We start from the raw sequence: 22,787 nt of genomic DNA, 5'->3' as shown, positions 1-22,787 counted from the left end.
GATAGTGGGAACAAATGGTTGTGTTGTTATAATACGATGGTGTACGATGTGAGGTACGATTGTGCACGATAATGTTATAGTTCCAGTTTTCCATTGGTGTCCGATATGGTGCGATAGTGTCCGATAGTTGCTCGATAGTATATTGCAGAATATAAAATTTGATGTTTTTTTTTGTTATTCTATTTAATTGGGTATTTATTTGTTTTATGCAGAACTTAAGACCTCCACAACTGATAGTTCCAGTAGAGGAACATTTTACGGGACGTATCACTTGGCGCGGCAGTTGGTACTTTCCAAAGATTAAAGCAAAATTTATACAGTGTGGTTTATTGGATAGGGTGAAGGAATCCCCTTTCAAACAGTTCTTCATGGCAGAACCATTAAATTTTTCTGGTGCCTTAGTCCATCAGTTGTTGTTGCACAAATTCAGAGGGGAGAAGACTGACGAAGTCCAGTTTTATATTGGGAAAAAAAGATGTAGATTTAGCCAATTGGAGTTCGCTTTAGTTACTGGTTTAAATTTTGAGGCCGGACTGTCTGAAGCTGAGATTAAAGCGAAGACCACTTCGGATCGGTTGATTCTTGAGTACTTCAATGGTCATTCCCCAGTGAGCATAGGGCAACTGCGCAGAACTTTTGAGAGTTGTCAAATAGTTGATGATGTGTAGACCACTTCAGATCGGTTGATTCTTGAGTACTTCAATGGTCATTCCCCAGTGAGCATAGGGCAACTGCGCAGAACTTTTGAGAGTTGTCAAAGAGTTTGTGCTTATTAGTTGAGGGTGTTTTGAAAGGTCGTGAGGAGAAGTTGATGGTTTGGACTGACATGCTGAAGATGGTAGACGACGTTGACTTCTTTTTCCAGTACCCGTGGGGGAAGATATCATACCAGAAGTTGTTACAAACTTGTCAAAAAGACTTTGTTGAAATGAAGAAGCATTTACAGAAGAAGATTGAGAAAGGAAAGACTCAGAAGGAGGCCAAGTACTCTATTTATGGGTATGCTGCAGCATTGCAGTATTGGGCTTTTGAGTCCATCATTGAGTTGGGTCAGGATTATGCTGTGAGATTGGGCCAAGGCATACCAAGAATGATCAACTGGCAGAGCAAGGAGAAAGTAGAGATACACAAAGAGGAACTTATTAAGTTGTTTGCCAAAAAGGTGAGCTTTTTATACTTTTGAATGTTCTATATTTTTTTCTAGATATGCAATTTTATGGGTACTGCACGATAGGAATACGATAGGGTACGATTTGAGTACGATTATGGGGTTATTTTGTGGTTTTTGTCAACTGTTTGAAAACTGACTAAGTGGTACGATTTGGTACGATGATGGTCCGATGGGGGTACGATATGCATTCTTTGTTAATGTAGTAGTAGAGGTACGATATTGGTACGATGTTGTACGATGATGGTACGATAGTTAGCAAGTAATTCTCACTTACGGGTACAATATTGTTATGTTATGGGTACGATATGGGTACGATAATTGCATGATATGGGTACGATAGGGTACGATAGTTTACCATTTTTCACAGATGACAATTACTTATTTTTTATATTGTTTTACTTTCCAATCTAAATATGCATTGTTTTTTGTGGCAGTTGACAGTATACCCCTACCTGTGTGCCCGACCGGCTGAAGAACAGTATGTGAGGACCCTTACAGACAATGAAGCCCCATTGTATGTGGACATGGGGTTAGAGGAACTAGAGGTGGGTCCCGATGGACAGCCTACACAGGAAGCCTTATAGAGCCAGACTGAAAAGCTTGCTGAAAAGTTAGCTGAGCAAGCAGAAGCAGCAAATATTTTTAAGGAGGTTCCACCAGCTCAACCTGAGGCACCTGAGGTTCCCCCATCAACACCTCATGCAAGCACCTCCTCCCAAGCTGAGCAACCAGGCTACTCTATGATTTTGGCCAGGTTGGAAAAGGTTGAAGGGCAACAAAGTGCCCTTATTAAAGGTCAGTCCGAGATCTTGGGTCAATTGCAGAAGCTGATGACAATGATGGAAGATCTTAGTACGCCAGTTCCAGATCCACACCCTCAGTCCACTGAAGAAGGCCCTCAGTCTCCTGTAGATGAAGACATTCTCCCTAACGATTACAGACCTGATGATGTAGATGATCACATTTTTCGCACACCAGAGGATATGCAAATTACTGTAATCGGAGATACTGAAGATTCTGAGGTACAATTCATAAACATAGCTCCACCAGCACCAGAGAAGAGGAGAGAAAGAAAGAGGCCTAGGTGGTTCGATGAGTACACTGCAATGATGAAAAGGAATAAGAAATCGAAGACAGCAGTGAATGTGGATCCATTGAGGGTTGTTGATGGTAAATTACTTATGACCTTTCACAAGTGGTTGCTTGGCACCATTGGGAATAAATATCCGAGGGAATGCTTCTCAGGGACACACGATGCTGCTTGGTTCCTGAAACTGCATACTCCGAGGACATGGCTTTCTGACTCTGCAAGTTTTCTATAACTTCATAATTAAATAATGTTGAAAATTTATTTAAATGTTTCTATATGTAGTGGTACGATATAGGTACGATTTGTGTACGATGGTAGTACGATAATTATAAGTGTCAAATTATAATCTGTTTATATGTCAATGGTACGATGGTGGTACGACATTAGCACGATAGTGGTACGATATAATTTGTTAAGTAGTTACTATTAACATCGTAATGTTAGAATTTGTAGTGGGACGATATAGGTACGATGGTAGTACGATAATGCACGATGATGGTACGACTATGGTACGATAATGTACGACATTAGCACGATATGGGTACGATAGAAGGTTTTATTGTTACTATATTCATGTACGATTGGGGTACGATTATGGTACGATTGAGGTACGATTGTTACTATATTTATGTCTGATAGTTTTTTGTTTATTTATTTTGGTACGATAATGTGGTTACTGACTTAATTTTCCTTTAATGTAGCATTTAGATGCAGCATTCCATCTCATGAGGAGGCGTCTAGAATTTTATCCTAACGTGTACCCTCAGAAATGTGTTGTTATGCCTACAATTTTTCCTGAATCATTGAAGGGTCGGTGGGACGCTTTTCCAGGTTCTGACTACTCTAGATTTAGTTGGGATGACAGTATATTGGACCTGGTTAGGGGTGATGCAGTCCAGTTCTTACCGAGTTGGCAGAACAAGGAGTTCATTTATTTTGCCCTCTTCTTGAAAGACCAAATGCATTGGGTAGCTGTAGAGGCAGACCTGAATGGGTGGATGCTCAACATCTTTGACTCCAGTATTGGATCAATTTCCGAAAACGATTTGATCAGCTTGATGGTTGACTGGTGTACCATTTTCCCGTCGGTCTTGCGACAGTCCGGTTTATTTGAGAACCATGACGTTATACTCGCGCCTCAGTTGACAGCATCAGAGAGCCAGGTCAGACCCTTCGATTGGAAACTAACTCCACGTGAATTCGTACCGCAAACAAAATCCAGGTGAACTTTATTAAATATCACATATTTATTAATTATTATTTCTTAATTACAAAACTTTATTAAATTATTGTTTATTTTCTAATGCAGTGGCGATTGCGGATGTTACGTAATTGAGCATATTGAACATAAGCTTCTACAACTACCATTTGATAATGTAACTGACAATAATATGAAACTTTTTAGGCAAAGGTGGTGTGTAGACTTATTCTACCAAAACTTATGTTGAACGGTCTTAATTTTTTTGAATTGTATAATTTTTTTGATTGCTCTTTTTGTAATTACTACATTTTAATGTGCTTAATCTTTGCATCGTACTATCGTCGATCACTATCGTACTCTATCGTACCCTCACATGCCTCACAAATTTCACGAACTGTACTGAAACCATACCATCGTACCATTATCGGACCAATATCGTACATTATCGTACCCTAATGTCGTACATTAACTATCGTACTACATCGAGCAACGTCGTACCATATTGTAAGATACATTTAAATAATCATACAACAAACAATATCGTGCATTGTCGTACCGGCATCGTGCACTATCGAACCAACACTGGATTATTACATATTTAAGAGTTTCATAATGGAGAAAAAAACAGAAAAAAACATGCAAAATCCAGCACATAACAAATATTACTAGTTCAAGCAGAAATAAAACATAATAGGTCAACTAGAATACAAACAAAACAATTTAACCTCGGTACTTGCAAGACGCTTTGTTGTGCCCTTTACCACCACACTTGCTACAACATCGTTGTATGATAACCTTGTCTCCATTAGAAGGATATCGATTTTTCCTAATTCGTCCGACCTTTTGCTTCTTCGGTCGGCCTATAGGTTTCTTCTCAATCGGTACTCCAACTTGGATGTTCTTAATGTCTTCAGGCAATTCCCAATCATCCTCATCACCAACTGGCATAATTGTCCCCTCATATGTGCTCTTCCAACTCTCTCTTGTGTAATATTGAGAGCACAATGCGTACATGCTAATATTTCGTTCTTGAGCAGCAACACATGCATGTGGACAAGGAATCTTCATGATTTGGAATAGGCCGCAACTGCATTGTCGTGCCTCCAAATCAACTATACCACCGCTCTGAACTGTTCCTCCGGGGTGGACATTAAATGTATAAGGTCCAGCTCTGTCGACGCTTAAGAACCGAGATTTCTCAAATTGACATGACAAGTCCCCCTCCATAACTGGTGATAGAGTCGTGCTACACTTTTCAGCGTTTTCCTTTCGAGTAGCAAACCATGTTTGAATAGTAAACCTGATGAATTCAACAAAAGCAGTGATCGGGAAGGCTCTTGCGTCCTTAGTTTTGCTGTTGAAACTTTCAGCCCAATTACTTGTCATTACATTGTAACGGTCCCCTGGAAAGTACGCACGAACCCATCTTTCAAATCCAATGCCCTCAAGATATAGTGCAACTCGAACATCCATTGCTTTTATCTTCTCAAATTCTCTTTCAAAATCTGTCTTCTTATATGAGTATGCACAACTGTAAATATGATCCGTGAAGCAATCAGTCTTGAACTTGCTAGCCACGTTCATAATAATGTGGTGGTAGCATGCGCCATGGGGTGCATCAGGGAAGACAAGTTCCAAAGCATGAACAATGCTTTGATGCCTATCCGATACGAATGCTAAGTTCTCAACATCACCAATCGCTTGTTTCAACTTCCTCATGAAATAGGTCCAAGAGTCGTGGTTCTCACTGTCAACTATTGCGAAAGTAATCGGAAATATGTGGTTGTCTGAATCCAATGCCACGGCACACAACATTTGGCCACCATACCTAGTTTTCAAGAAGGACCCATCAATACATATAACAGGTCGACAAAACTTGAATCCTCGCCTACAAGCACCCAGAGAAAAAAAGCAATACTTGAAGCGACCCTCGTCTACCTTGAAATCAGTAATGGAATCGGGATTGTTCAACTGCAGCATGTGCAAGTACCCAGGTAACTTCGAATATGAAGCTTCAGGCGTACCCCTAACTATGTGGAGTGCTTTCTCTCTGCATCTCCAAGCCTTCTCATAACTCATTTCGATCCCGAAAGAATTCTTCATATCTTCTCTTATTTTGGAGGCTAAATAATCTGAACCGTTAACTGAGAATTTATCCTTGATCAGTTCGGCAACTACCAAAGGTGATGCTTGACGGTTGTCTTTTTTTCGAACATCGAGGGAACATGTGTGTACATTTTCAAATGCTGTCACCTCGAACATGTTAGAAAATTGCTTCTTCTTCCCTCTTAACCTCCACCCACAATCAGGATCCTTGCATGTAATGTACCAAACATCAGTACCAGACTCCTTAACTATAAAGTCGAATCCCTTCTTCATTGCAAACAAGCCAGCAACCTTCTTTAAATGTTCCTTGTCTCTGAAAAACTTTCCTAAATGAATCTCCCCGCCCGATGTGCCACCCATAGATATATAGTGACTATTATCCTCAATGTCTTCTCTTGTAAACATCTGAGCTTTGAATTTACTATAATATGTCGAAGAAGAGAGTGGATCACTAAATTCTCTAGCATCATTTGTTCCGTTTGGACGACTACTACTAGTACCAGGTGTTTGGCGATCTTCTCTACGGGGTCTACTTCTACATGTTGTTTGCCTTGGTATTTGGTACGACAGTGGACTCAGGCTCAAAGCTTGAGAACGGACCTCTGTTTCTTGGTTGTCTCTTACATCTTCATTGCAATCAAAATCAGCATCAGGTTCAGGATAATCAAGAAAATCGTCATTGCCCTCAAAATCATTTTCAGGGTCAGGACAATCAGGAAAATCATCATGAAATGGCATCTGTGCTACATGATCAACTGTCGGTATGAAAGGGTTTGATTTAGGTACAGCAGTGGCTACCAGCACCTCCGGATTTGTTTCTGGAACATAAGTCCCAACCTCACTACGAGTATCCTTAACAGTACTTGGTGGAGGATTACGATCAACAATGATATTCTTCTCCACCAAAGTCACAAAAAGGGGAACAAATTCATCTGGCTTCTTCAAAAGCATTGACAAATATAAGCTTACACCCTTGTCATTCCTTATAAGTTCAGGGCGATACATTAACCCTTTCATGTACTTATAATTCACTTCTAATTTCAGGTCATACTGCACTTTGTCAACCTCCAGCTCTGAGTACAAAAGTTCAACAAGTTGTGAGTAAGTTATGTCTTTCTCCAACTCGAACGTTAAATTTTCGGCTCCATTAAAAACCCAATCTTTACCTTCACACTCCCAAACACCATTATACATTAAGTACGCGAACCAGTACCAGTATATGGCAACAAAATGTCGAAATTTAGTTCAAATGTTTTTCCATCGTACCAGTATCGGGCCATATCGGGCGATATCGGGCAAAATTTTATTTATGTTTTTGATCGGGCAAGTATCGGGTAACATCGTGTACCGTCGTACTATTAGGGAATTGGGTAACCAAACTATCGGGCAACCATCGGGTTGCCATCGGACCTTCATCCCTAACCTTGAAACTCAACAACTATCGTGCATGTATCGGGCCTCTATCGGACACTATCGGGCATTTAGAAAAAACTCAGGGAACCCAAGAAAACGCAGATTTTCACATAACACGATTTTCACCCAAAAAAACAGCAAAAAATACCAACAAACTACAGATCCAACATCTAAACAGCATTATGAATCATAAAAGCAACCAACAACAACAAGAATCAAAGAAAATCACTTACCCATTTAATCTCTTCACTATGAGCAAAAATAACACAAAGCTTGGTGTTTCTCCTCAAACAATCCACAATGTCCGAATGTGTATCTTTCTTGCAAGATTTTAGTATAAAAATCTTGTGTGTAAAACGTATGGTGAAGAGAGAGTGAGAGAGAATGTATGGTGAAGAGAGGTATGGTGAAGAGAGGTAGAGAGGAAGAGGGAGAATAGAGAGGAAAGGTGTTATGAGAGGGGTATTTTTGGTCTTAAATGAAAGATGAGCATTGATATCATATGGTGGTTAACTTTGGTTCAAATTTTAATTATTAAACTAATATAAGCATGATTTATCAAATTTCCCATCTGTGTGGCTAGTTAGGTCCGGATACGTAGTATATTTTACTGTCTCATTGTCAGTTTTAAGTGTAAATTATGTAACTATCTCTAACATCATCACTATCATTTTATATTTAAATGAGTCAGCATCAGCAAAATATCTGTTAGAATTTGATGCATAAAAATCTCACGGGCTATTTCACACCACTAAAATGTACATTATTGTCAATGTTAATTAATTATTATTATTATTAATTGATATTTTGGCTCAACAAACAAGATTGTGTGGATGCAGTCTGCCAAAATGTTTCCTCTCTATATAATTGTATGTGCTTAAATACAATTTAATTATACTCGTTATAATTAATCAGCTAATTAATATTTATAGGTGACTATTATTATTATTATTATTACTTTGGAAGTTAAAGTCTTAATTTCGTATACTTGTATCATAACATTGTTTTCATATTATTTATATTAATAATGATATGTGTGCTAAAATGTTAAACATTTTTAACTTCATAAGTATGATTCTAAATGAATCTGATTGGTTAAAAAAATTGTTATATGATTGTATATAATATTTGAATATATATATACATATTTATATAATGGTTGCATTGCCTTAAGATTAAATAAAGATAAATAAGAGGGGAAGGGATTACATCACTTGAAAAACCTATTGCTAATTAAAAATAAAGCCACTCATATGAAATAGAGTAATTTCAAAAAATTTAAACCATAAAGCATGAAAGAAAAACTCCCAAATAAGCAATCCGAGCAACTTGAGTCCCAAAGATCTCCCTCCAAAAAAGCACAAGTTTTCAAAGGATTGGCTTATAAAGAACCAGAAAAATAAGTAAAATTAATAAGTTAAACTTACTTAAAAAAATGTTTTCAAAAATTAAATAAATAAAAATTAAAAACCAACAAATACTTCTAACCGAAAAGGAACCTAAGAAGGGTCCCTTCATGTTGGAAAAATTGAGTGAATGAGAAATTGATGCATAAAATAGTAATGATTCAGCAAATCACTTTGATCAAAGATGAGATTATCATAATATAGTGTGGTGAATTTTGATTGATTTTTAGCAAATTACTTTGGTAAAAGCTGAGATTATCATAATATTGTGTGATTAATTCTTATTGATTTTCAAAAAAATCACTTTGGGTAAAAACTGAAATTACTAGAATAAATGTGATTAATTCTGATTGATTTTCATAAATTAAGATCTCATATATGTGAGATATTTGGGCATTAATGCACTTGATTTACACACATTTCAACTCTCCATGAAGCCTATAAAATGATGATTCTTCTCTCATTCTAAGACATACAGATACAGAGTATCACACAAAAAAGTCTTGGTCTCTTTCTTCCTTCAATCTTTGAAGTATTTTCTAGTGATGGAGGGAATGTTTGTTTCGAGTTCGCCTGAGCAGATACAGTGGTGTTTTCGTCCTACTTGATAGTTGTTGTATCTTGGGAAGTGGTTGCTTACGAATCCTCTAACATTGTTCAGGTAGAGGGGGCAAATTTTCTTTAAGAAAAGCGTGTTTCGCGTGCCTCGGTTTCGATTTATTCTTTGTATTGTATTTTCACATTTTTGTTCTTCAATTAAATATATTAATATATATATATTTCTTTCTTCTTTACTATATTATTTCTAACATTCTTAAAGCAGATTTTGACTCTTTCGGAAAAGATGAACAAATTGAAGGGCGGAAACCATTTATGAATTTTTTTTCATTTCACTACTTAATCGGTGTTGATAATATTTTTATTATCTTTCAATGCTCCCAATTTTGTTTAAAATATATATGTGTCTTGATTACTGAATAGTTACATCGACTCTCTAAGATTATTTATATCATACATGTATTGATATGAAAATTTTGTATATATTTTATATGTTGAATTTCCTTGTCTCATTTATAAACATATATATATATATATATTACTCATATTTTACATCTACACGTAATTCCATTTATAATTAGGCACATTTATATTAAGCCTAATTAACAAACATGTATTCGTAAATGCTTCATATATACAAATTCACGTGATATATACAAATTTATTAAGTTTACTTATACAAATTTATTTTGAATCATTTATATTCATACATATGCAAATATGGATATATATATATTTATCTTCTATATAAAAAATTCTTAGTTTTAACAGTTTGTTTTATTAACTTTAATGAAATATTCTAAATATTTAACGGAATATCACTTTACAACTTATCAATATAGATATTTATTAATTACATTAATATAAATTTAAATATTATAAAATATCATTATTATAATAATATTTAATATAAAACCACATATATAATAATTATATTAATATAAATTCAAATTCAAATGTTATAAAATATCATTATTATAATAATATATAATAGAAGACTAGATATTTAATTGTTATCCCTCAAAAATCCAAGGATGACATGACGAATGAGAAAGCGGCACGTGGAATCACAAATCAGGGAAAAACGAAGAAATATAGAAAAAGACCGATGAGCAAAAAAGATAGGTCCAGGATCTATAAGGAAGTCGACCAGGCCTAAACCTCTTAGGGGTGGTCGGCCTCACATGCTCAAGGACTGCATGACGTGGTCGACCCACCCTATTCCTCATAGGGTGGTCAGCCTAAACTCCCTAATACACTTCGCTAGATAAAGTTTACGATTGTTCAAGCTGAAATCATCAGGCCTAACACCCAGAAGGTCATCGAGCCTAGCACCCAGAAGATCAGCAGGCCTAGTGTCACGGGCCGGCTATTTGGGTACTCCTACTAGACGGAATGTGCGGTACTTGCAGACTCTTCAAGCTAGCAAGTCAGCCGACAACACACACCTACAGGCAAACAAACTCAGTGGTTAGCCACATACACATCTCGGACATGCAACGGGCAATAATGAAGTATGAGCAAGCACAAAGCAAGTCATTCCTAGGAACGTCCACACAACACAAAGCACACAACAAGGCAAGTGACACGCAATATCCCAACGAAGATAACAAACAAGTAACACATAGGCAACAAGGAAGCACACAGGGGCAAGTATGGATAAATATTGTTTTATTAATTTATAGCCTTGATAGGGCAAGGGAGTACACAGCTTTGGCCCCTATCTACTGATGGCCATGGTGCTTCCCTAAGTCACCAGGTCACCTCCCCCTAAGGAGCCTTCTAGGGAAATAAGGTCTTCCCAGGAACATATATGATTTTTGTCTGGGAGACATATGCCTAATTACAAAACTGCCACTACCCTATCCCATGAGGTTGCTTGGTGCAAGACTTGACTAATGATCAAGCACCAAGGCATGCTCACTTACAAAATGGCCCCATGTGGGTGTGCCAAAGGGGCAGCACGCCACACTCTCCCCCACTCAATCCTTTGGCATCCTCGACGAAGTAGCTTGCAGATCTTCAATCTTCTGCGTGAGCTTCTTCAAGTCTTCCGCCCTCTCCCAACTGATCTCGTCATCTGCGAGCCCCTTCCATTTTACCAGATACTCTTTATGCTTTTTACGGTCAGTGGTGACCGTCCTTTCCGCCAGGATTTCTTTAGGTTGACGCTTGCTCCTTGGCTGAACGATGACTCCTCCTCTGGTTGATTGATTGCGCTCTGGATTTGCTGGATCTTCATGATACGGCTTCAAGTTGCTGACGTGAAGGATCGGGTGTATCTTCATCCAAGCTGGTAGGTTGACTTTGTAGGAAGTTAGGCCAACTTTTGAGATGATTGAGACCGGACCCTCGTACTTGCGAACGAGTCTGATGTCTTTGTCCCCTCCGAATCTCAACTGTTCGAGCCTTAGCTTGATTAACACTAAGTCACCTGCTTTGAACTCCAGTAGTCTGCACTTCTGAACTGCCCACTTCTTCATTCTTCTTTATGCTTTTTCTAAATAAGCTCGGGCAATCTCTATCGTTTTCTTCCAGTCTTTTGTGAAGTGAAAGGCATGCGGGTTCCGACCGTGATATTCGTCCACTGTGTGGGGCAACAGTGGTTGCTATCCATTAACAACTTCAAAATGGCTCTTATTCGATGAAGAACTCTTTTGAGAGTTGAAGCAAAATTGAGCTACATCGAGTAGTTGCGGCCAATTCTTCTGATTGGCATTGACAAAGTGGCGCAAGTACTCCACCAACATCCTGTTGAATCTTTCTGTCTGCCCATCTGTCTGTGGATGGTAGCTTGAGGAAATGTTCAGTTGTGACCCCAAGAGATTGAATAGTTTGGACCAAAAGGTCCCAGTGAATCTTCCATCTCGGTCACTAACAATGTTCTGGGGCACTCCCCAATATTTGACAATATGCTCGAAAAATTGTCTGGTTGTCTCTTCTGCCGAACAGTACTTCGACACTAGGATGAATGTTGCGTACTTCGAGAATCTGTCCACGACCACCAAGATCACACTTAAATCCCCTGTCTTCGGAAGACTGGTGATAAAGTCAAGCGACACACTCTCCCATGGTCGGCTTAGGACTCGCAAGGGCTCCAACAACCCAGGTGTCTTGTTCCTATCGACCTTGTCTTGCTGGCAGACGAGACAGGTCTTGGTGTACTCCGCTACATCATCTCACATTTGTGGCCAGTAGTACCCTTGCTTCAAGAGTGCGTGGGTTCTCTACCACCCTGGATGACCTGCCCACAAGGTGTCATGACGCTCGCTTAGTAATGTCCTCCGCAAATCTCTAGCTTTCAGAACATACAAGCGCCCTCCTTTAGCTCACAGAAGATCATCCTCCACCCAGAACTGGCGAGTCTTGCCTTCTTTTACGAGCTTCAGGATGGTCCTGACAACCGGGTCTTTCTCCAGGTTTTCTTTGATGCGCTCCTTGAGTGGAGTGTTCACCACGTTAGCCGACAAACTAGCCAAGATCTTTAGAGTCGCCAATTCTGCTTTGCGACTCAAGGCGTCAGCTGCCTGGTTCAAGAGTCCTGCCCTGTGCTCAAAACGGAAGTCGAATTCTGCCATGAACTCCTACCATCGAGCCTGCTTAGAGGTCAGTTTCGGATGAGTAAGGAAATGACTAACAGCTGCATTATCCGTCTTCACCACGAACTTTGACCCCAGAAAGTAATGCCTCCACACTCACAAGCAATGTATAACTGCAAGGAGCTCCTTCTCCTGGGCAGTATACCTGTTGCTTATATTTTAATACACGCAAGTGCACGTATCATACAAGTAGTACTCACACAGGTGAGGTCGAACCCAAGGGAATTGTAGCTAAGGACTAACAAAATTGGATCTATATTTCTATTTGGCAACAACAAAATTTGGTGTTTAAATAATAATGCAGAAAACAAAACAAGCAAAATCAACAAATAAGAAATTAAGGGTTTAACAATGGATGTGAAGATAGGGATATGATTTCAATTGCTTCAATAACCCAATTGTTAACGCTAGTTGACTATTCTTCTTCATCTAAAGAAATGACAGATTATAAAATTACCTAAACTCTTTTCAGATCATTTAGGTTCTAAATTGCATTGTCAACTATTGCATTTCTGAGATAGCACAACAATCAATTCGCTTTAAGTAATAATCTATAAGTCACATAAGCTATGCGAATACTTTCGTTTCGCATCAAAACCTATGTTCATTCATTTAGAGCATTCCTAATATTCACTTTTCAGATTTCACATTAGGATCATGAATCATGCTCAAGGTGATCAATCTCAAACATACATTAAGCACAAAGATGAACAAATTTCATAAACAAGCAAGAAGAAATAATCAAATAGCATTAACCATGGGATGATTTCAGTCAATATCCATCAAATCCCTAATAAGAGTTTAGTTCATCATCTCAAAATTCAAATCCATAATCAAACTAAACAATAACATAGGAAAAATCAAAGAAAAAGAGGATGAAACTAGATGGGGAGTTGTCGGAGATCGCCCACGCTTGTCCCAAAATCCGTCTTCTCTTGTCTTTTTTCTCTTTTTGTCTGTTTCTCTGTCAAAAATCGCGATCCCCTTTTCAGAATGAAGACCTCATTCTATATTCTCCCAATAATGACGAAATTGCCCTTAAAAATTTTGAAGTGTACGGACTCCAGCGCCGCGGCGCCAATACCTGCGCCGCGGCCCTACTCGAAAAATGCCAAGATCAAAAGTTTCTGGAAAGGGGCTCGCCGCGGCTCTAATACGCACGAGCGCCACGGCGCCAATTCTTGAGCCGCGGCCCTAATTAAGAATTCAGCGAAATCCACTCCAAATGCTTGATTTCTTCACAATGCACTCCAAAAGCCCAAAACATAAGCTGAACCTGAAATCAAGCAAAAACAAGCATAATTCCGCTCCAAAAACACAAGAACCATTAAAAAGACACTTATAAAGACACTTAAAAAGATAGGCTAAAATTAGCCTAACAATACCGCCTCTTAGCTTCAGACAGCTTGCGGCTCTCATATGCGACCGTGTGGTCTTCTTGTACTAGTACCCCTCCCAGAGCATAATCTGAGGCATCTGTCTGTACTTCGAAGGGCTTGCTTAATAGTTGGCAAGGAAAGAACAGGATCCTTCATCATGGCTTCCTTCAAACTCCTGAATGCTTCAGCACACTTGTCAGTCCACGCCCAAGTCACACTCTTTTTCAGAAGCTCGGTCAAGGGTGTTGCCCTTCTTGAGTAGCTGTCCACAAATCGTCTATAGTAGTTGGCTAGGCCCAAGAAGGAGCGGAGTTCTTTCACATTTGTGGGGGCTTTCCATTCCTGGATTTCCCTCACCTTCTCCAAATCCATACGAATTTGGGCACGTTCCACAACGTGGCCTAAGAACTTGATGCTCTCATGTGCAAACGAGCATTTCTCGTGCTTCACATATAGCTGGCTCTCTCTCAACTTCTGAAACACTTGAGCCAAGTGTTCTTGATGCTCTTCAATCGTGGCGCTATAAACCACGATAGCATCCAAGTACACCACCACGAACTTATCTAGATACTCATGGAATACTTGGTTCATCAGTGTACAGAAAATAACAGGTGCATTTGTCAACCCAAACGGCATTACTCGAAACTCAAATGCTCCGTATCGAGTAACACACGTTGTCTTTGGTTCATCCCCATCTGCAATCCTCACCTGATAGTATCCCGATCTCAAGTCCAACTTTGTGAAGTATTTGGCTCCATTTAGCTGGTCGAACAAATCAGCGATCAGAGGGATGGGGTAGGTGTTGCGAACTGTCACCTTGTTGAGAGCCCTATAGTCGATGCACAGTCTCAAGCTCCCATCGTGCTTCTTCTGGAATAGCACAGGAGCACCAAATGGCGCCTTCGACGGTCTGATGAAGCTTGCCTCCAATAACTCTTTTAGTTGTTTCCTCAACTCTTCTAGCTCAGGGGGTGCCATTCTGTATGGCACTTTTGTTGGAGGTTTCGCTCCGGGCACCAACTCTATCTGGTGATCAATCCACCTCTTTGGTGGCAAGGCTTTGGGGAGTTTATCTGGCATCACGTCCCCATACATCCTTAAGACCCTCGTAATTTCTAGTGGAACAATCTCTTCCACTACTTCTTCGAACATGGTGGGTACAGCTACATAAGTGGGCTCCTATTTCTTCACACCCTTCTTGAACTGTAAAGCTGATAGAAGCTTCACACTAGCGGGTGGTTTTACCTTTGCAGGAACCATTGATGGAGTCTCTCCCATTATGAGTAAGCTTCCAGTGGCAGGAATTGGAATGGCATCTTTCTCGGTTAGAAAGTCCATTCCCAAAACTACATCGAAGTCGTCCATATGGACGACCACTAAGTTAGTCTGCCCCTCCCACGTGTCGATTCTAACTTTTACCCCTTTAGCCACGCCAGTTGTGGCCAAGGCCTTGGAGTTGACCGCTTTCATGCGGCCTGCATCTTTCTCCAGCTTCAGTCCCAGTCGCTTTGCTTCAAGTTCAGAGATGAAGTTGTGGGTGGTGCCAGTATCAATCATCACACTTTTGGCGGGCTTGCCATTGATAGTGGCTTCCACGAACATTAGCCCCTTCCCCAGGGTCTTCTTCCCTTTCTCACCATGTTTCTTGAGAGCATTCAGTAGGCAGACAACGCCCATGTGCGCATACTCTTCGTCTTCCTCTTCTCCTTCGCCCTGTTGTTCTTGGCCAATGAGGGCATTCAGCTTGCCCCTGTAAGGGAAATCTGTCGACTTATGTGGGCCTTTGCATAGACAACAAGCTAGCGGCTTCCTCCCTACAACAGTATCTGTCCCACTGGAAGAATTGGACTCAGCTGTTCTCTTCTCTCCCCCACTCTTGCCCTGCCAGGACTTCCCAGACTTCTTACTCTCAGCGCTACTTGAGCTGGTTGGAGGAGTAGCCCTTTTCGGCAGGCAGCTCTCTGGAGTGTAATCTATTAAGCGTTCAGTAGCAGCTTGAGCGGTGGCAAGATCAGACACACGCTGTCTTTGAAGTTCTTGTTTGGCCCACGGTTTCAATCCCTCGAGGAAGCAAAAGATCCTGTCTACTTCGGACATGTCCTTTATGTCGAGCATTAGTCCCGAAAATCTCTTCACATATTCTCGGACTGTCCCGACTTGTTTGAGCTCTCTCAACTGGCGTCAAGCTATGTAAGCGACATTTTCTGGCAGAAATTGCGTCTTTAATTCTCTCTTTAGGTCTGCCCAAGATGTGATGGTGCACCTGCCATTCTCTATGTCATCATACTTGGTCCTCCACCACACCTTGGCATCCCCAGACAAGTAAATGGTAGCCATGGAAACCTTTCTGTCTTCCGAATCGGCCTGCACGACTCTAAAATAATGTTCCATGTCGAAGAGTAAATTCTCCAAATCCTTTGCGTCTCTGGCCCCATTATAGGGTCTCGGCTTGGGTACTTTAGCTCGGCCATACTCCATACCTATCGGCCCTGTTGCAGGGGCATTCCCAACCGCTCGCATGGTTAGGTTTACCTTGGCAGTTAGCTCAGCCATTTCTTCTCTGAGCACGCCAACTGCCTCCCTGCAGTCTTCCGTAGTGTCATTTATGGAAACTTCTTGTTCCTTCAGCATGCGCTCCACTGCCGCGATGCGCTCTTCCTACCGAGGGGAAACAGAAGTACCTGTTGGAGTGTTTCTTTTCTCCAACGCGATTTTCCTTTTCCAACGCAGCTATGCGATTGTTTGCATCAGATGATCCCGAGTTATGACTTGCAGAGGAAAGATCCTTGACCCTTTCATCCAGGCCATCTAGTTCCCCCAACCGCTTCTCAAGAGCTTCGATCCTCTGAGTGTTGCTCACCATAGTGTGTTTTGCCAAGCTCTTTCTAACCTGGCTCTGATACCAACTGTCACGGGCTGGCTATTTGGGTACTCCAACTAGATGGAATGTGCGGCACTTGCAGACTCTTCAAGCTAGCAAGCCAGCCTACAACACACACCTACAGGCAAACAAACTCAGTGGTTAGTCACATACACATCTCAGACATGCAACGGGCAATAACGAATTATGAGCAAGCAAAAAACAAGTCATTCCTAGGAACGTCCACACAACACAAAGCACACAACAAGGCAAGTGGCACGCAATGGCCCAATGAAGATAACAAATAAGTAACACATAGGCAACAAGGAAGCACACAGGGGCAAGTATGGATAAATATTGTTTTATTAATTTATAGCCTTGATAGGGTAAGGGAGTACATAGCTTTGGCCCCTATCTACTGATGGCCATGGTGCTTCCCTAAGTCACCAGGTCACCTCCCCCTAAGGAGCCTTCTAGGGAAATAAGGTCTTCCCAGGAACATATATGATTTTTGTCTAGGAGACATATGACTAATTACAAAACTGCCACTACCCTATCTCATGAGGTTGCTTGGTGCAAGACTTGATTAATGATCAAGAACCAAGGCATACTCACTTACAAAATGGCCCCATGTGGGTGTGCCAAAGGGGTAGCACGCCACACCTAGCACCCAAGCTCTAAAGGATCATCAGGCCTAGCACCTAAGTCTCATGGGCCAACTGAGACTTAGCATTTTCCTAAAGGTTTCAATCGTGCATCGTGTAATGCCCTACTACCTTAGAGCCGTTACTAAATGAGTTTAAAATGTGCAATTAGCTCGCTAAACGAGGTTTTAGTAATAAAAACGTGATTAAATAGAAAGTCAAGGCTGTAATCTTTGAAAATCCTTTAATTCATTGAAACTTTCAAGTGTCTTACATTTGGGATCCCAGAACTTGGTTTATAAAATATTTACAACTCAAAACAAGTTTATAAGTAATTAACCATCAAAATTAGGGTTTACACAGCCATTTCTCAAAAATACTCCCAACCAAAGCAAATGGGTAGGCCAAACATGTACGCGCCGCCCCCACGCTCTCCGTACTCATGGCTGGTTGACTTCCTCTTTGCCCTTACCTGCAACACAGAGCACCCGCGAGCCGAAGCCCAGCAAGAAAACTCATACAGCAAATAACATATGCATAACATATAACCATTAAGTCAGATAATCCATAGACAAACAGATAGTCTATAAGATTTAAGCACACATATGGCCATGCCGTCCCAGAAGCGTTACCAAAGCCTGGGTTCTCGGTCCACACCGTAAGGATATCCCATGTATCCATTGGGGTCTCACCCTAACCATAAGCACTCCATGTGCTAAATAATATTCCCGGCCCCACTGCCGTTCTCGGCCCTTCGCCGTTCCCGGCTCCTTTGCCGTTCATTCTGTTATAACCACATATAGCATTCTCAAACAACAATCAAACATATAATAATTCATTTAAGGCTACACCCTAACAATAATACAATCTAGGGCCATGCTCTGCAACAATACTATGGGCCCACGCCCTGCTCTACGGGTGTTACAGTTTTCTTACCTGTATCCTGAGCTTTCCGATGCACCAATGTCACAAGTACGGTCCTCTATCCCGAGCCTCTCCGAAATCCTAGTCACAACACATATAAAATACTTTTAATACTAACCAATCCCAAAACCACTTCCCGGGACCAATCCCGTACTCTCGGGACCTCTAATTCCCTAAAACAATGTGTTGGAACCATCCCCCGAGCGCCCGAGCAAAAGCCCTAAAAATGCAATATTTGACTGTCAAAAATAGCCTAGGGCCGCGGCACTCCCATCAAGGGCCGCGGCGCCCAGAAGCTTTTCCTGATCCTGATGCAAGCCTGCGCCACGACACCAAAGAACAGGATCGCGACGCTCCTACGCGAACCCAGATTTCTGGGTTTTCCCCTGCATTTTTCCCGAGCCAAAACAACTCCAATTCAAGCCAAACAAGTACCTAAGCCCCAAAATCAATTTAAAACCCCAAATGAACCCTTTAACAACCTATAAACATCATAAACAAGCTTAATTACACAATCAAACCCAAAATCCACACTTGAGTTTTAGATTTCAGAAATTCAAACCATGACTTCTAAGACCTAAACCAGAGCTTGAAAAATATAAACCATGCCTCTAACATTCCAAACCATACCAGATATAAAATTCAAACATCATAAAACTCTTACCTCAGTCAAGAACTTAGCTTGAATTCTCCTCAATCCTAGCTTCAAGTCACCTTCCTTTTGATTATCCCAACTGAATTCCATACAAAACCAGCCACAACTCTCTTTCAATTTCATGCTTATTCTCTAAAAACCAGACTTGAAACTTAAACAAAACAGAGACAAATCCTTACCTTTGAATAATCTTGGCTTATGTTCAACTTAGTTGCCTTAAACCACCTTGATTCTCCTCCTAGGTCTCCCAACTTCAGCCTTCCTCTTCTTCCCTTTTCTTCTGGCTTTTTCCTCAAATTTCAGCATAAACCCAATTGTGACTAAGTATAAAACGTGAATCCTTTTTCTCCCAGCTGAACCTTATCTAACCCTTGCCTAATGACCACTTTACCCTTCCATCTTTTTCCCCTTCTAACTAAACCTCAAGGCCCTTTTTGTCATTCCTACTTTCTTACAATTCTACCACTTCTTTCATCTAAACTTGTTACTCTCAGCAGTTACTAATGTTTACTCAGGTTACTCAATCACCAATAACCATTAACCACTAATTCTCAACTCAACTTACAAAATTCCCAAAGTACCCCTAGGCTCCTCCCGAGCCGGGTATAAAATCCCGTTGTGACTTTTAAGTTAACTAGCTCTCTAGGACCGTCTCGGCACGCGCATCACATTAATATCACCACACTCACGTGGTACAAATCACATATTCATTCAAATTCATATATTATCATGTTAATTCACTTATTGCCCTCCAGGCACGCTAATCAAGGTCCTAAACCTTATTAACAACTTGGGGTGTTACACATCGTTAACCACGATCTAGAGAAACAACGAGAAGACCCACGATCTCATAATCATAGCTAGGTGGACACGTATCTCCACTACCCAATATTCATGTACCAAACCACGATCTCTAGTATTATTGATCAAGTAATAGCCCCTGGGTACTATAAATAAAGGACCCAGGGCTTCATAAAGAGGACTTTGGGATCTTTTTTGGAGAACGATTTTGAGAGAGATATTTTCTGGGGAGAAACTCTGGGCAAGTTGGTGACGAGTGAATACTTCAGTTCATCCGTGTAAGTGTCTATCGAGTGATTCAATCCCAAAGACTAAGTGGATTAGGTTATTACTGGTCATCAGAATAGGGCTAAACCACTATAAAAACTTTGTGTGTTTATTTAAGATATTTGTACTCTGTCATATATTATATTCAGTTCGTTCAAAATGTGTCGTATAATGTACATACGACCGTAGGCCAGGTCAACATTAATAGTTATATTAATATAAGTTTAAATGTTATAAATATTATTTTGATAATAATATATAATCATATTTTATTATAATAATATGTAATACTTATATTAATATAAATTTAAATATTATAAAATATCATTATAATAATATATAAAATATAATCTTAATTTTTGTTAAAAAAATTATCATTTATGTTTAAAAAGGGTATTATATATATATATATTTAAAAAAATCATAAACAATGTTTTTGTTTAATTTTTCATTTAATATGTTTATGTCATTCTTTTATATATAATATTGTTTATTTATTTGAAAGTTATATGATAGTGATATAAATTTAATAAATATAATTGAAAAATTCTATAAATAAAACTAAGCAAACAACATGTATTGTACGTTGCTTGTATCTAGTATATATCTATATATGTATGCATATAAAAGTACTCGTATACTTACATTAATTATATAAATGTATCAATTTTTCCTTGAGTGCACCGAATATATAATATGCCTAGTATATGTTTATTTATTTTTATTGTCTTTTTCATATTATCTCGCATGTTTACATTATATTTATATATATATTGATATGCATAAAATTATACTTATGTATATTAGCTTCATGTTTTTATATATATATATGGAAATTAATATATGCATTTATATGCCTTGTGTTTATATTGCCTTTACTGCATATCACATGTGTATACTCACCGCACGTGTATAATTATTTATTGATTGCTAAGATTAAATACTTGAATTTTAGACCTTAAAACATACTTGCTAAATGGTCAATTTGCACCGTTCAAATATGGTTGAAAATGTGGATGTTATTCCCACTAAAAGCACTAGTGGATCTCCCTAAACTCTGGCTTCGAATATAAAGAACCAGTCCTTAGGGACCAGACTTTGCATGTTTTGGTTCCAACAATTCCTATGAGCCATAATGAGAAACCGAAAAAATTCACTAGTGTGAATTTTAAAACTTGGCAGCAGAAAATGCTATTCTACTTAAGAACGTTGAGTCTTGCGAGATTCTTGACAAAGGATTCTCCCACTGTTGGAGATGATGAAGTAGATTTGCAAACTCAACATGCAGTTGAGGCATGGAAGCACGTTGAAGTCCTTTGCAGGAATTATATTCTAAATGGCTTGTTTGACTCCTTGGACTACAAGTACAAAGCCGAAGATGGTGGAGCCAAGAAATTCTTGGATGGCTAATTCTAGAACTTCAAGATGGTGGATTCCAAAGATGTGACAAGCTAAGTGCAAGATCTTCAGTTGATTATCCATGGAATACATGCTGAAGGGATGGTCTTGAGTGAGTCTTTCCAAGTAGCTGCTATTATAAAAGCTACCTCCTGCATGGCAGGACTTAAAAAACTATCTGAAGCACAAGCGAAAGGAAATGAGTGTTGAAGATCTTATTGACAAACTTTGCATTGAAGAGGATAACAAAGGTGCTGAGAAATGACACTCAAATCGCAATGCTGCCAAGGCTAATATGGTGGAGCATGACAAAGGCTTCAAGGGAAAGAAGCCTAAGCCCATGCCAGGGTCCAAACTAAGATCAAAAGGTGGAGTTTCAAAGAATTTGAAATTCCAAGGGAAGTGCTTTAACTGCAACAAGACGGGACATAAATGGTCAGATTGTAGACTTAGGGGCACTCTTGGGAGCGATTAAGATAAGGTTTGATTTAGGGGCACTCTTGGTCTTTTGTGCCAAGAGAAAGACTTAGTTTTGGGCTCTAGAATTCAGTAGAAGCTGGGGAAAACAAAGGTAGAAGGGAACACTCAGTCTATCCTCTCACACTCTCTATCTCTCTCTCTTGTTCATCTCTCTCCCTCTCTCTCTCTCTCTCTTGTGAACCTTGGGAAGCTTTTGAGATTTTGAGGAATTGGCTTAGGAAAATTTAAGGCATGAAGCTAGGATTACTTGAGGTTCAGTTCAGAGAATCGAATCAATTATGAGGTTATATCGCTAAGGCTCGGGATTAGGGATCGTGCTCAGGATCGCCTTATACTGTCAGCTTGGGACTTTAGGTAAGAAGACTGTATGTGCACGTAGAGCAGAGCGTGGCCCAATTATCTGTGCTTGTATTGTGCTTAGTGTTATGTGTAAATGTTTGTAACTATTATGTCATATATGTGTTTGTGACTGAACAACAAGGGTCGGGATTGACAATAGGCATGTTGAATGCATGCCGCAATGGCAGGGCCATCTAAGGGTGTCGCACTCACCCACTCGGTTAGGACCGTGAACTTGGTGCCTGGTAATGCACCCTGACCGACTTAGGCTGCTGTTGTGAATTTTAATGTAAATAAGTGGATTTTCTGTTGTGTTTGATTAGTTATGCACTTATTGAAATGAATTATTATATGCTATGTTGGCCAACCAACCATGCGTTGGAGAGCTTGGAGCGTTGCGTACATGTTTGGCCTACCTGGCCGCCATGGTTGGGGTACTTTTGAGGAGCGCAGTGTAAATGTTTGATTTTGTCGCTTAGCATGACTGTACAATGAC

The 22,787-nt window shown here is 39.8% G+C and overlaps 2 protein-coding genes across 2 annotated transcripts; both read left to right on the top strand.

Annotated features, from left to right (window-relative positions):
* Nucleotides 1-779: 779 nt before the first annotated feature.
* On the top strand, nt 780-2,436 carry LOC133816155 (uncharacterized). The gene is made up of 2 exons (XM_062248806.1): nt 780-1,162; nt 1,606-2,436. Exons 1-2 carry the CDS (start codon nt 812-814, stop codon nt 1,753-1,755), a joined length of 501 nt encoding a protein of 166 aa, XP_062104790.1. The 5' UTR covers nt 780-811; the 3' UTR covers nt 1,756-2,436.
* Nucleotides 2,437-2,924: 488 nt separating this feature from the next.
* Nucleotides 2,925-3,664, top strand: LOC133818154 (uncharacterized). Its single transcript, XM_062250870.1, has 2 exons — nt 2,925-3,424; nt 3,571-3,664. Exons 1-2 carry the CDS (start codon nt 2,987-2,989, stop codon nt 3,595-3,597), a joined length of 465 nt encoding a protein of 154 aa, XP_062106854.1. The 5' UTR covers nt 2,925-2,986; the 3' UTR covers nt 3,598-3,664.
* The last annotated feature ends 19,123 nt before the right edge of the window (nt 3,665-22,787 follow it).

This window comes from Humulus lupulus, chromosome 2 (assembly GCF_963169125.1).
Source record: "Humulus lupulus chromosome 2, drHumLupu1.1, whole genome shotgun sequence".
Classification (NCBI taxonomy): Eukaryota; Viridiplantae; Streptophyta; class Magnoliopsida; order Rosales; family Cannabaceae; genus Humulus; species Humulus lupulus.
Note: the sequence above shows the minus strand (reverse complement) of the source record. Positions and strands in the feature narration are given on the sequence as shown.